Here is a 13,417-nt window from a genome sequence, read left to right on the forward strand (position 1 = left end):
GCTCTGAACCGAAGAAGCTTCTTGCGTGATGAGAAGGGAAACATCTTCAAGGAAAGACAAAGAAAGTCCAGCTGCCTTGCGAAAAAGCCTCTTTAGGACAACCGTGACCTGGGTGAGGGAGAACCTGCGTAGATAATTACAGACTCAACAGCAGTACGTGGGAAAGAGATTTAGGTATCTTGCTAGACAACCACTTAAATACGAGCCAGCAGTGTGTGCCGCAGCCATCAAAACAGCCAACACAGTCAGAGGCTGCAACAAAGGAGGAATAGCATCAAGATCACCAGAAGTGATAGTACCGCTTTATCCTGCTTTAATAAGTCCACACTTGGAAAACTGCATCCAGTTTTGGTCACCGTGACATAAAAAGGATATTGAGAGGCTAGAAAGAATGCAGAGAAGAGCAACAAAGGTGATTAGGCGACTGGAAGATAAAGCATACAACAAATGGGGGTGGGAACTGGGCCTGTCTAGTTTAATGAAGAGAAGGACGAGGGGAGACACGATAACAGTCTTCCAATATCTGAGGGGCTGCCACAAAGAGGAGGGGGGTCAATGTATTTTTCAAAGCACCTGAAGGCAAGACAAAAAACAAATGGATGGAAACTCAACAAGGAGAGAAGCAACCTGGAACTAAGGAGAAATTTCCTGACAGTGAGAACAATTAACCAGTTGGACAGGTTGCCATCAGAAGTTGTGGATGCTCCATCACTGGAGGTCTTGAAGAAGAGACTGGACAGCCACTTGTCTGAAATGGTATAGAGTCTCCTGCTTGAGCGGGGGGGGGGGTTGGACTAGAAGATCTCCAAAGTCCCTTCCAGCTTTATTCTGATTGATAGTGCAGATTGGGAAGAATAGAATAGAATAGAATAGAATAGAATAGAATAGAATAGAATAGAATAGAATAGAATAGAATAGAATAGAATAGAATAGAATAGAATAGAATAGAATAGAATAGAATAGAATAGAATAGAATATGGAAAGAATAGAATAGAATAGAATAGAATAGAATAGAATAGAATAGAATAGAATAGAATAGAATAGAATAGAATAGAATAGAATAGAATAGAATAGAATAATGGAAAGAATAGAATAGAATAGAAATAGAATAGAAGAGAAGAGAATAGAATAGAAGAATAGAATAGAATAGAATAGAATAGAATAGAATAGAATAGAATAGAATAGAATAGAATAGAATAGAATAGAATAGAATAGAATATGGAAAGAATAGAATAGAATAGAATAGAATAGAATAGAATAGAATAGAATAGAATAGAATAGAATAGAATAGAATAGAATAGAATAGAATAGAATATGGAAAGAATAGAATAGAATAGAAATAGAATAGAATAGAATAGAATAGAAGAATAGAATAGAATAGAATAGAATAGAATAGAATAGAATAGAATAGAATAGAATAGAATAGAATAGAATAGAATAGAATAGAATAGAATAGAATAGAATAGAATATGGAAAGAATAGGAATAGAATAGAATAGAATAGAATAGAATAGAATAGAATAGAATAGAATAGAATAGAATAGAATAGAATAGAATAGAATAGAATAGAATAGAATAGAATAGAATAGAATATGGAAAGAATAGAATAGAAATAGAATAGAATAGAATAGAATAGAATAGAATAGAATAGAATAGAATAGAATAGAATAGAATAGAATAGAATAGAATAGAATAGAATAGAATAGAAAATAGAATAGAAAATAGAATACAGAATAGAATAGAATAGAATAGAATAGAATAGAATAGAATAGAATAGAATAGAATAGAATAGAATAGAATAGAATAGAATAGAATAGAATAGAATAGAATAGAATAGAATAGAATCTGGAAGGGACCTTGGAGATCTTCTAGTCCAACCCCCTGCTCAAGCAGGAGAACCTAGACCATTTCAGACAGGTGACTGTCTAGTTTCTTCTGAAAGATCTCCAGTGATGGAGCCCACACAACTTCTGGTGGCAAACTGTCCGACTGATTAATTGTCCTCACTGCCAGGAAATCAGTGGAAGGGCTTTCCTTCATACGTTGTGGGTGTTCCATCACTGGAGGCTTTTAAGAAGATACTGGACAACCATTTGTCTGCAATGGAAGAGGGTCTCCTGCTTGAGCAGGGGGCTGGACTAGAAGACCTCCAAGGCCCCTTCGTATTCCGTTATTCTCTATTCTATCTTTTACAAAGGGCCTTTAGCACAAACCCCTGCAGTGCTGGATTTCCAATGAAAATGTTCTGGGGATGGTCACTGAGATCCCAAGTTGTCTCTTCCATACTTGCTGAGCATCAGGGTGGGACATACAGGACCATCAAGCTTCACCCTCAGCAAAGCTCCCAGAAATTTGTAGGAAAATGGCTAAGTGCTCTTAGCACAAAGCTGTTAAATTTGGCATCAGTGTGAGCAGTGAGAATCCACCGATATTAGACATTCCCCTTCAAAAAGTAGCTAAATACATGGAGTTTTTCATAGTTAATCTCAGGTCTCTGAGGAAAACTCTACAGAGGTCAGAAATTTAGTTGCGAGAAGTGGAGCTGGGGAGGCCTATTTTTAATATCAGCTGATTCCTCACAATTAGTTGAATAGTGCTTTTTAAAAAGCCATTTGAATTAAATCAAATGAAATCAATCTACATTACAGTCACAGCCTACCATAAATTTGGATTAAATTTTAATAGTTCCCTTTTTGGATTGTTGGAGCGTAAGATCTTGGAGCTGGAAAAAAAAAGGGGAGGGGCAAAGAAACAGAAATGAGGTGTTGGTGTCACAAGCAACAAAAAGTGTAGAGGGTGTGAATAGAATTGTTTCTTCCTCTTTTACAATAACAGGGATTGTCCAATGAAAATGAATCGTGCGAAGTACAGAGCAAATTCTTCAGGCAACACGTTGTTGATTTGTTGGTTCTATCAACCTAGAACCTAACAGCCTTAGTTCTAGAAAGCTCTAGAAAGAATACAGAGAAGAGCGACAAAGATGATCTGGGGACTGGAGGCTAAAACAAAGAAAGAACAGTTGCTGGAATTGGGTCTGTCTAGTTTAATGAAGAGAAGGACCAGGGGGGACATGATAAGCAATGTTCCAATATCTCAGGGGTTGCCCCAAAGAAGAGGGAGTCAAGCTATTCTCCAAAGCACCTGAAGGAGAAACTTCCTGACAGTGGGAACAATCAATCAGTGGAACAACTTCCCTTCAGAAGTTGTGGGTGCTCCAATACTGGAGACTTTTAAGAAAGGATTGGACAATGATTTGTTTAAAATGGTATAGGGCCTCCAGCTTGAGCAGGGAACTGGACCAGAAGTCCTTCAATGTCCCTTCCAACTCTTCTTCTTCTTCTTCCAACTATTTTTCATGACCCATGGACTAAAGCATGCCAGGCTCCCTATCCTCCCCTTTCTCCCAGGGTTTGCCCAAATTCATGTTCGTTGAGTCGTTGACCCTATCCAACCATCTCCTCCTCTGCCGTGTCCTTCTCCTTTTGCCTTCCATCTTTCCCAACATCTGGGTCTTTCCCAATGAGTCCTCTCTTCTCCTTTGGTGGCCAAAGTATTTGAGATTCACCTTCAGGAACTGTCTTCCTAAGGACACTCATGGTTGGGTTCCTTTAGGAAGACAGCACATTAGCCACATAACATAGGACCCTAAGATCATGCATGGTCCATGCTATATAGGAGATTCGGGATAGGCATTTGATTGAGCGCAGAGGAAACCAGAATGCTGGACTACATGTTTTTTTATCTCCTCCAAAGGATCTCTTCTTCATATAAAAACAAGCAATCTGAGGACCAAATGCAGGATGCCAAATGTGTAGAATAACAATATTCTGGTATTTGACGGGCTTCCATGAAGAAAATTAGGTCAGCTTATTTTCCAAAGCGCCCAAAGGCAGGACAAGAAACAACGGTTGGAAACTAATCAAGGAGAGAAGCAACCTGAAATTGAGGAGAAACTTCCTAAGAGTGAGGACGATTAACCAGTGGAACAGCTTGCCACCAGAAGTTGTGTCTGCTTCATCCCTGGAGCTTTTTTGCAGAAGAGATTGGACAGCCATTTGTAGGGTCTCCTGCTTGAGCAGGGGGTTGGACTGGAAGACCTCCAAGGTCCAGCTCTATTCTGATTGATTGATTGATTGATTCATCTTATAAAAAGGACTTGAATTCACCATGTTCCTGCATTTTCAATGGGGGGGAGTCACATGTTTATTGCTTTTATTGCAGAATCAAACTTCTCCCAGAGATCTTTATCCAGGTTCTGATGCTCTTATTAGATAGAGGAATAGAGGGATGGAGATAGAAAGTGATAAGAGAGATGGAGATAGTCATAGAGATATTTAACAAACCAAGAAGATCCCCTGTCCAGATAAGCTATCTGAACCCTTGGGAAGAAGATTTAAAACCGCGCAGTGAATTTGAATTCTTTGCATCCTATTCATCCCATACATCTTTCCATAATAAAGGGAACAATTAAGGGGGGAAAAATTGATCCACTAACTGGCATAGACTCCCTAATGGCTATAAAAACACATACAGCATCACTCACAGGCATTAACGGAGACAGCTAGGAGCAACATAACTCAGCTGGATTTCAATGATTTTTTTTAAAAAAATATGTAATTAACTTTCACATCCAAAGGAAACTCGTTTTCCATTGTAGCCTATAAAGTACAATCTGAAAGAAATCGCTAACTCACCAGCTAATAATCAGCTCCTCCTTAGCCCCGATACTAGCGGTTGGAGGAGAGAGATGGAGGGGGTACGCCGCTCCCTTAAAGCAATAGGAAGGCTGCGGAGAAAAAACAACAACCAGTTTCAATGATTTTTGGAGTTCAAAACAAGGGCCTGCTCTAGCATTTCGGAGGAAGCTAACCAGGCAAAATGAAATGATTTCCAAGCATTGGCTGACGCAACAATAAAGCCCATCATCAGGGAAAAACAATTGCTATAATTTTGTATGGTGATCTGCTCTCGTCCCATCATCAGAAATTTTCATTTGCGCAAGGGAAGTGAACTGGGGCATGGACAACCGACAATGGACAATCATCCTCTAATTTGCCATTTTCCCTTTCTCCTTCCACTCGCTCTTTCTGTCATTTTTACAAGAACCCGTGCTAACCTGTGGGGGGGGGAGTGGGGGCTCAGATCGCCTCTCCAGAAGGGAACTGGAGAGGTCAAGCCTTTATATGCCTGCAGGCCTTGAGCGTCTAGAGTGGAGGATGGGACAGAGCAACTGGGCCATTGGTCACATTTACGTCAAGTTAAGATGGTTTCTGGGCAGCTCCAAAGCTGTTCTGGCCTTTAGCAGTCAGCGACCGACAGCTCAAGAGCCAAAGGACCTATGCTGAAAGGATCTTTCTGGCCAGACTAGAAAAGAGAGTTGGAGGTCTTGAAGGTCTTCTAGTCCAACCCCCCTGCTCAAGTAGGAGATCCTACTTGATTCAAGGTGCTGGTGATGACCTATAGAGCCCTAAATGGCATGGGCCCGGATTATCTGAGGGAGCACCTGCTGCCAGCGTCAATTTCCCATCGTCCTGTGCGCTCCCACAGGGAGGGCCTCCTCAGGGTACCGCCGGTCAAGGATTGTCGACGGGCGATCCCCAGGGAATCAACTGCCAACGGAACTCCGGACTGCCCCCAACCTTCGTTCATTTCGCCAGGACCTAAAAACCTGGCTCTTTGAGCTATCTGGTCTGGACTGAGGGGTTTTAATGTTTTTAAATTGTGATTTTAATTTTTTGGGGCTAGACTTAATTTTATTTTAATTTTATATTGTGTTGTTTTTAAATTTTGCCTTGTCAACCGCCCTGAGTCCTTCGGGAGTAGGGCGGTATATAAACCAAATAAATAAATAAATAAATAAATAAATAAATAAATAAATAAATAAATAAATAAATAAATAAATAAATAAATAAATAAATCCTATACCATTCTGGACAAATGCCTGTCCAGCCTCTTCTTAAAAATCTCCAGTGATGGAGCACCCACAACTTCTGGAGGGAAGCTGTTCCCTGGTTAAGGGGAAGGGGAAGGGAAGGGAAGGGAAGGGAAGGGAAGGGAAGGGAAGGGAAGGGAAGGGAAGGGAAGGGAAGGGAAGGGAAGGGAAGGGAAAGGAGGATTTGGGGCCCAAAGCCGACTTATAGCTTATCTTCCATTTCTCAGTCAAATAATTTTTCTATCTTGCCTTCTGCAGAGTTGGTATTGGAACAATAAATTATACGTCTGAATTACCGCTTTTGGTTGTTCATGGGCAATTTACTTTTCTTTTTTGCCTTGAATGTTTTGACACCGGTCAAATTCTCACTGGCAATCGTTAAGCCAACAGGGAAGATTAATCTCAACATTTCAAGCATGGCCAGCATTCCAAAAGGTTGGGGGTTCCCTGCTGATAAATATTAAAGATTCCCTTAACCTGTAAAGAATCCAACCCTCCCAGGGCTCTCATTTATTAAGGCTGGCATTCAATTGAGGAGGGAGGGAAATCATGGTGGCGACTCCGGTATATTCACTGGATTTGATCATCTAAAGTAACCCTGAGCACGGGATCCATTTAGCACACGCCTGCCGCCCACAGGAGTGAAGACAAATTATGGGGGAGGGTACCTACATTGCAAATGTGGATCATTTTTATAGTAGCTTAAGTATTCTCTCAACCCTCAAAGGTTGTCAACAGACAAAAAAGCTAACACAATCCTGGCTTGTATAAACAGAGGCATAGAATCAAAATCACAGGAAGTCTTAGTACCGCTTTTGAAAGCCTGAGTAAGGCCACACCTGGAATATAGTGCATCCAGTTTTGGACACCACATGACAAAAAAGATGCTGAGACTTTGGGGCAAAGTGCAGAGAAGAGCAACTAAGATGATTCAAGGCCTGGAGAGTAAAACATATGAAGAGCAGTTGCAGGAAATGGGTTTGGCCAGTCTAGAGAAAAGAAGGACTAGGGGGTGACATGATAGCAGTCTTCCAATATCTCAGGGGCTGCCCACAAAGAAGAGGGAGTCAAGCTGTTCTCCAAAGCACCAGAAGGCAGGACAAGAAGCAACGGATGGAAACTCGTCAAGGAGAGAAGCAACCTAGAACTAAGGAGAAACTTCCTAACAGGGAGGACAATTAACCAGTGGAACCACCTGCCTCCAGAAGCGGTGAATGCTCCAACACTGGAGGTTTTTAAGAAGAGACTGTCTGAAATGATATGGGGTCTCCTGCTTGAGCAGAGGGCTGGACTAGAAGACCTCCAAGGTCCCTTCCAGCTCTATTTTGATTGTAATAACAGACTGGCGAGCTGCTAAAATTGAACTCAGGGTCTCTGCTTCCTTTCCAGACAACTACTAGGGTTGACTCCGAAGATCTTTGGTGGCTCTTTTTAAGATGTTGTGTAGGTATGCAGCCTTTACGTATCTTGCCAGAACGTTGCCAAGATAAAGAAACACCTAACTTATTTGTGAATAAGAGGATGGGGCACGGACTTTGTCTCCTCCTGCTTTAACAAGAAGCATCAAAAGCGATTTATTGCAGCTTTGGAAGGGTGGGTTAGGGACAGAAATGCGGTGATTTAATTCATGCCATACAAGAGGTTCCCTCCCATTCTGCTCCAGGTAATACATACTTCAAAGACAAACAGGGTAAAAGCAGCTGAATCCATTGATTGATTGTTGTCTGGAACATTTAAAAGAGAAACACGTTACCTTCCAGGTATTGACTTTGGAAAACAGCCTTCTGCTTATGTAAGCAGAAATACGCGGACAAGAATGATATTTCTCCAGCTACGTCAAACGCTTTGGAAAGCTTCGTGCGACTTTTAAATGAGGGGGTCTTCAGACTTGGCCCTTTTATGACTTGTGGACTTCAACTCCCAGAATTCCTCAGCCAGGCCAAAGGGCCAAGTTTGAAGACCCCTGATCTAAGCCAACAATCTAAACTGCATTATCCTTACGAAGAAAGCTCAGAAATAGGAACTGAATATTTGATTTTTTTTCATCCATGAATAATGACTCTATAATAACCCAGCAGTTTAAACGGGATTGAGATAACTTCTCGGCTGAAATTGTAGGAAGGAAATTCCATTTGATAAGAATTCTCCCTCATTGTAAAAGCTGCTCTAAGTGCAGTTACTGCCAGTAACTTTGAAATTGCCCTTTGAAAATGTCCAACTTACACTCAGAGACTTGTTCATTGTGAACAAATCACTCCCCACGTCCTTCATTACCGCTTTTCTCAGGGGAGGCTGTTAACACAATGATCTACAAGTTATTTAATGCTAGGGAACCAAGAGATATATATGGCTCTGTGGACCAACCTGGGCAGTTTAAAAGGTGGCCAGACAAGACAGCTAAAGGGGCACAGCAGGAAAGTTCTCCGGTAGAACTTTTTTTTAATTTTATTTTACTGTAAATTGTAGATTCCACTTCTGTCTACAACATGCATGAAATCTATTCAGGTATAATTTGTCTGAATTTTCTCTCTAAAAAAGCATTTTGCTCGGGTGCTTTTCAAAGTTAAGAATGGAGTGGAGTGGAGTGGAGTGGAGTGGAGTGGAGTGGAGTGGGGTGGGGTGGGGTGGGGTGGGGTGGGGTGGGGTGGGGTGGGGTGGGGTAGGGTAGAGTAGAGTAGAGTAGAATAGAATAGAATAGAATAGAATAGAATAGAATAGAATAGAATAGAATAGAATAGAATAGAATAGAATAGAATAGAATAGAATAGAATAGAATAGAATAGAATAGAATAGAATAGAATAGAATAGAATACTTTATTGGCCAAGTGTGATTGAACACACACAAGGAATTTCTCTCCAGTGCAGAATTTCTCAGTGTACAGTACATACAAGCATCAAGTGATAAATCATAATCATAAAATACAATCATCAGAAATCATAAGATACAACACTCAGTGATAGTCATAAGTTACTAAATAAAAGCAATCAACATAAACTATAAGATACAACCAACAAAGTAATAGTCATAGGATACCAATAGGAGAAGGTAATAGGAAAGGTGAGAAGAATAGTAATACGGCCCTACTACAAGGTTTGACGTCCTAGGACATGAGATAGTTTTTTTGGAAATTAGTTGTTTAGCAGATCTCAAACTCTTTGCAAGACCTCATCTTTCAACGTTGACATCTTTAGTTCTGGACCACAAATTAGTTTACAAAGTGCCGTTTTAGCAACGGGTGAGCATCCCTGGCTTCACATCCTAAACAATGTTTAGCAATGCTGGTCTAATGGTGAGTTTCTTAACCAGTCATCTTCCCAAGCAGAGGCATTCCGAGGTTGTAAATGAAAAGCCAGGAGTTTTGGAAAAGAGGAATTCTTACCTTTTAGTCAGAGCACGTTGCTGAAGGAACCAAGCTCATATCAAAGCAGAAAATCCAACATGTCTCCTAACTGGAGGTTCACAGAGTCCACTCCAGGATGGTGCCTGAAGATTCAAGCAAGAGTTGTTTCCACCAAAAGATAAAGAATCTTAAAGAGCCCGGTTAAGGAAGCTGCCATCTCATCTTCTCAAAGAGATAGGCTGACCATCTCTGCTTTACTCTTGGTAGCTCCGGTGTGCTGTTGCACAAGGCAACCTCCCAAGAGCTGCTGCTCCCAACTGCTCAGGTTCATGAACGTCTGCTGTTTGATGTCACCTCCCCAAGCTGACCTCCGTCGGTCTTCCACCCCAGCCTTGGTTTGACAGGAGGCCATAACAAAATGACACCATGTGAGAATTTTTAGAATTTGAAACTTTGGTTTTCAAGCCTTGTCTAGCTGGAAAGGTCAACACCTTTGGATGTCCTACAACTATAAGGTGGCAATGGGACCAAGCTTCTTCATCCATTTATTGTCCACAGGTGATGAATGACCCAAAGGCAAATAGAACTGGACTACTTAGCAATGTTCATATGGGCTGTTCTAGGATTCTCCCAGTTAACTCTATCTCCACTTGTTTTTAAATATTTTTTATTTTTTTAATCCCATTTATATCCCGCCCTTCTCCGAAGACTCAGGGCGGCTTACAATCTAAGCACAAATCAAATGTGCTTAGCAATAGCCTTCATTCTACGTATATGCCTGCTTATTAGGGCTCTCGCCCCCCCCCCAGCAGCATTATTACAAAGTCAGCTTATTGCCCCCAACAATGGTCTCCCTATTCCTTACTTATGGATTTCCGATGAAACAATAACAGAGTCTTCTAGTCCAGCCCCCCACTCAAGCAGGAGACCTATACCATCCCAGAGAAATGGCTGTCCATTCTCTTCTTAAAAACCTCCAGTGATTGAGCATCCACAACTTCTGAAGGCAAAGCTCTTCCACTGGTTAATTGTTGTCACTGTTAGGAAATTTCTCCTTAGTTCCAGGTTGCTTCACTCCTTGATTAGTTTCCATCTGTTGCTTCTTGTCCTTCCTTCAGGTGCTTTGGAGAATAGCTTGACTCCCTCTTCTTTGGGGCAGCCCCTGAACTCTGCTATCATGTCATCCCTCATCCTTCTCTTCATTAAACTAGACATACCCAATTCCTTCAACTGTTCTTCATACATTTTAGCCTCCAGCTCCCTAATCATCTTTGTTGCTCTTCTTTGCACTCTTACTAGATTCTCAATATCTTTTTATATCGTGGTGGCCAAAACTGGACAAAATAGTCCAAGTGTGGTCTTACCAAGGCCTTATAAAGTGATAGCTAACACTTCACATGATCTTGAACACATCGGATATTTTGCCTAGAAGTCTCAGTGCTGTATATTCTGAAAAAGAGGAAAGGAAAATGTAAATGTATCAAGCAAAAATGCATGTTTTTAACAACACGCAGCGAATATATCTTGCTTTCCATCTACTTTCAGCATTGGCATTGAATGTTGCAAACGTGATGCTGCTCCAGTAAATTAACCATTTAAATTTCACATTTAATCATTCAATTAACCATTTAAATGTCACATTTGATGCTGGGCGGTGCCTTTTTGTCTGTTTCCCTCTCAGCTTGTTCTTGTGGTTACCATATTGCAGTTCTTGTCTTGGCTTCCATTGTCCACAATTTAGTTTTTGAGCATGTCATTGATAAACATCAAAACAGAAGTCACTGATAAACATCAAATGGACCATTAGAATTAATGGCTGGGTAGGCAAATAAGTGGCATCGAAGAGAACAGCCGCAAAGCAATGCAAATAATTTTTCAATTAGAGTAGGGGGGAAAAAATATAAATGGAATAAAAATAAAAATAAAATAAAAAGAAGCACTGGAAAATAGTGATCTGTATTAACATTCTAAGGAAGGAAAGCAGAACGAGTTAAGTTCTTACCGATGTTTGCAGTCTGGATTATTAGCCAGCGACAACATATTTGCAGAAAAACTGATGATTATACAAAATTATTATATGGAACATTATATTCTACATCAGCCTTTCCCCCATCTGGCATGTCTGACAAGATAAAATGAAACATATACTATAGGAACCTAGCATAAAACTGTGCCACAAAATTACCAGTAAGAGTTCTTGTTTTCTTCTTGACATGAGGTTGAATATATTCAACTTCATTAACATCATTAGCACATTACGTGCAACTGCTCAGTCGCCGTAACATCAAAATTAAACACGTAGACGGAGCAAACTTCTAACGCTGCTAAATGGCAAGAAATCTTTAAACTATTGTAATAGTCTGAGCTGGGAAAAGCTACAACACGATTCCAATGAGTATAAAATTATTATAAAACTGTCACATTTCTAATATTTCATATCATTCCTGACCGTAAGCTCTACAGCTCTAAAAGATGAGTCTTTTGTCTGTTCAATATACGGAAAGGATGATTTTGCTCAAAATGCCTTTAATTATGTTTCAGACGAACTCTTAGCAAGGAATTCTTAAAACGCCCGTCAAGGTCATTGCATTACTTTTCTTGCTGATCTCAAGATCATCCATCTGTGATTGCTGTTTCACTGACATAATATCTGTATTATGCTTCGGAAACACTATATGAGGGGCGAGTTCTCGGCAGCATCGGATAACATAAATTGTCCCTAAAGGTTTGGGTGTGATCAACTGACATCGCTTTCTCCTTTACCTCTCTTTAAAGGTCAACTACAAAAGAAAATCAGTCTGAAAACTAATATATCTGCTTATTTCATAGGTGAAGAGATAGTAATATCACGGCGTTATATGGCAGGGAGGAGATGCATGGGGACAGGGGCTATGAATTCCAGGGAGATGCTGAGTGGGAGCAAAATCTTACAATGTCTTTTTCCAGCATCCCTTTTTAATCCCAAAAATGAGCCGTGCGTGGCTGTGTCCATAAGGATCCACTCCCTTTACCCTGTTTGGTGGGGAGAGATGGAATTGAAACAATTGCCAGCTATTTGTCCCCCCCAAACCTTTAAACTCTTAAGACACCAAAAACGGCAAGGAGAAGAATCGTCTTCATGGATCACCGATCTTGTTAACAAGCATCAAATGGAATAAATTGTCTCCAAGTGATGCCACTAACAGAACACAGTCTGTTCACCTAATTCCAATATTATAAAGTTGCAGTTTAATGATAGCAGCTTGAGAACACCGTGGCTTTGTGCTTTGAGGGGCTAATTGCTCTATTTCCAATATAGGGCATTGGCTTAGTTTGGGGGTATTTGGAGACGACAACAGTCCACAAATAGGAATGACAGAGTTGGAAGGGACCTTGGAGGTCTTCTAGTCCTACCCCCTGCTCAGGCAGGAAGCCCTAGAGCAGGGGTGTCAAACTCAATTTCATTGAGGGCCGCATCAGCATTGCGGTTGCCCTCAGGGGGCTGGGTGGGTGTGGCCTGGGTGGGTGTGGCCTATTGGGTGGGCGTGGCTAGAGTGCATATGGCCTACTGGGTGGGCGTGGCCAAGGGTGCCTATGGGGGCCTGGGCAGGAGTGGGACGGATCTGAGGGTCTCTGGCAGGAGGAGGGTCTCTGGGCCAGGGCCAAGGAAGGGGGGGCCATTCCCTCACTGTTTCCAGGATGGCTTTGTGGGCCGCATGAAACCACTTTGCGGGCCGGATCCGGCCCCCGGGCCTTGTGTTTGACATGTCTGCCCTAGACCATTTCAGATAAATGGTTGTCCAATCTCTTCTTAAAAACTTCCACTGTTGGACTATCCACAACTTCTGAAGGCAAACCAATTAGATACTAATTACTAATTCAAATTACTAAATACTAATTAGTATTCATATTACTAATTTGAATACTATTCAAAGAGAGAAGCAACCTAGAACTAAGGAGAAATTCCCGGATAGAACAATTAATCAGTAGAACAACTTGCCTGCAAAAGTTGTGAATGCTCCAAAAACTGGAGGCTTTTAAGAAGACACTGGACAACCATTTGTCTGAAATGCTTTGGGGTTTCCTGCCTGAGTGGGGGATTGGACTAGAAGACCTCCAAGGTCCCTTCCAATGTTATTCTATTCTATTCTATTCTATTCTATTCT

The 13,417-nt window shown here is 41.1% G+C and overlaps 1 protein-coding gene across 3 annotated transcripts in view; it reads right to left on the bottom strand.

The window, feature by feature from the left end:
- Positions 1-4,746: 4,746 nt before the first annotated feature.
- LOC308670761 (cytosolic beta-glucosidase-like) overlaps positions 4,747-13,417 on the bottom strand; it is a 74,155-nt gene continuing 65,484 nt past the window's right edge. Inside the window, exons 6-8 of one of the 3 annotated variants that reach the window (XR_014027079.1) lie at positions 10,637-10,721; positions 9,312-9,415; positions 4,747-4,785 (exon numbers count right to left, since the gene is read on the bottom strand). Coding sequence is in view for 1 of the 3 variants with exons in the window: in XM_081332483.1 (XP_081188609.1) it covers positions 10,666-10,721 (56 nt within the window). In the remaining 2 variants the exon portion in view is untranslated. Of the gene's footprint in view, positions 4,786-7,627; positions 7,656-9,311; positions 9,416-10,052; positions 10,722-13,417 lie in introns of those variants that run through there. The other 2 variants (XR_014027080.1, XM_081332483.1) reach the window with 2 other exon arrangements.

The sequence above is a fragment of the Vipera berus genome (assembly GCF_964194415.1).
Source record: "Vipera berus genome assembly, chromosome: 7".
NCBI lineage: Eukaryota > Metazoa > Chordata > Lepidosauria > Squamata > Viperidae > Vipera > Vipera berus.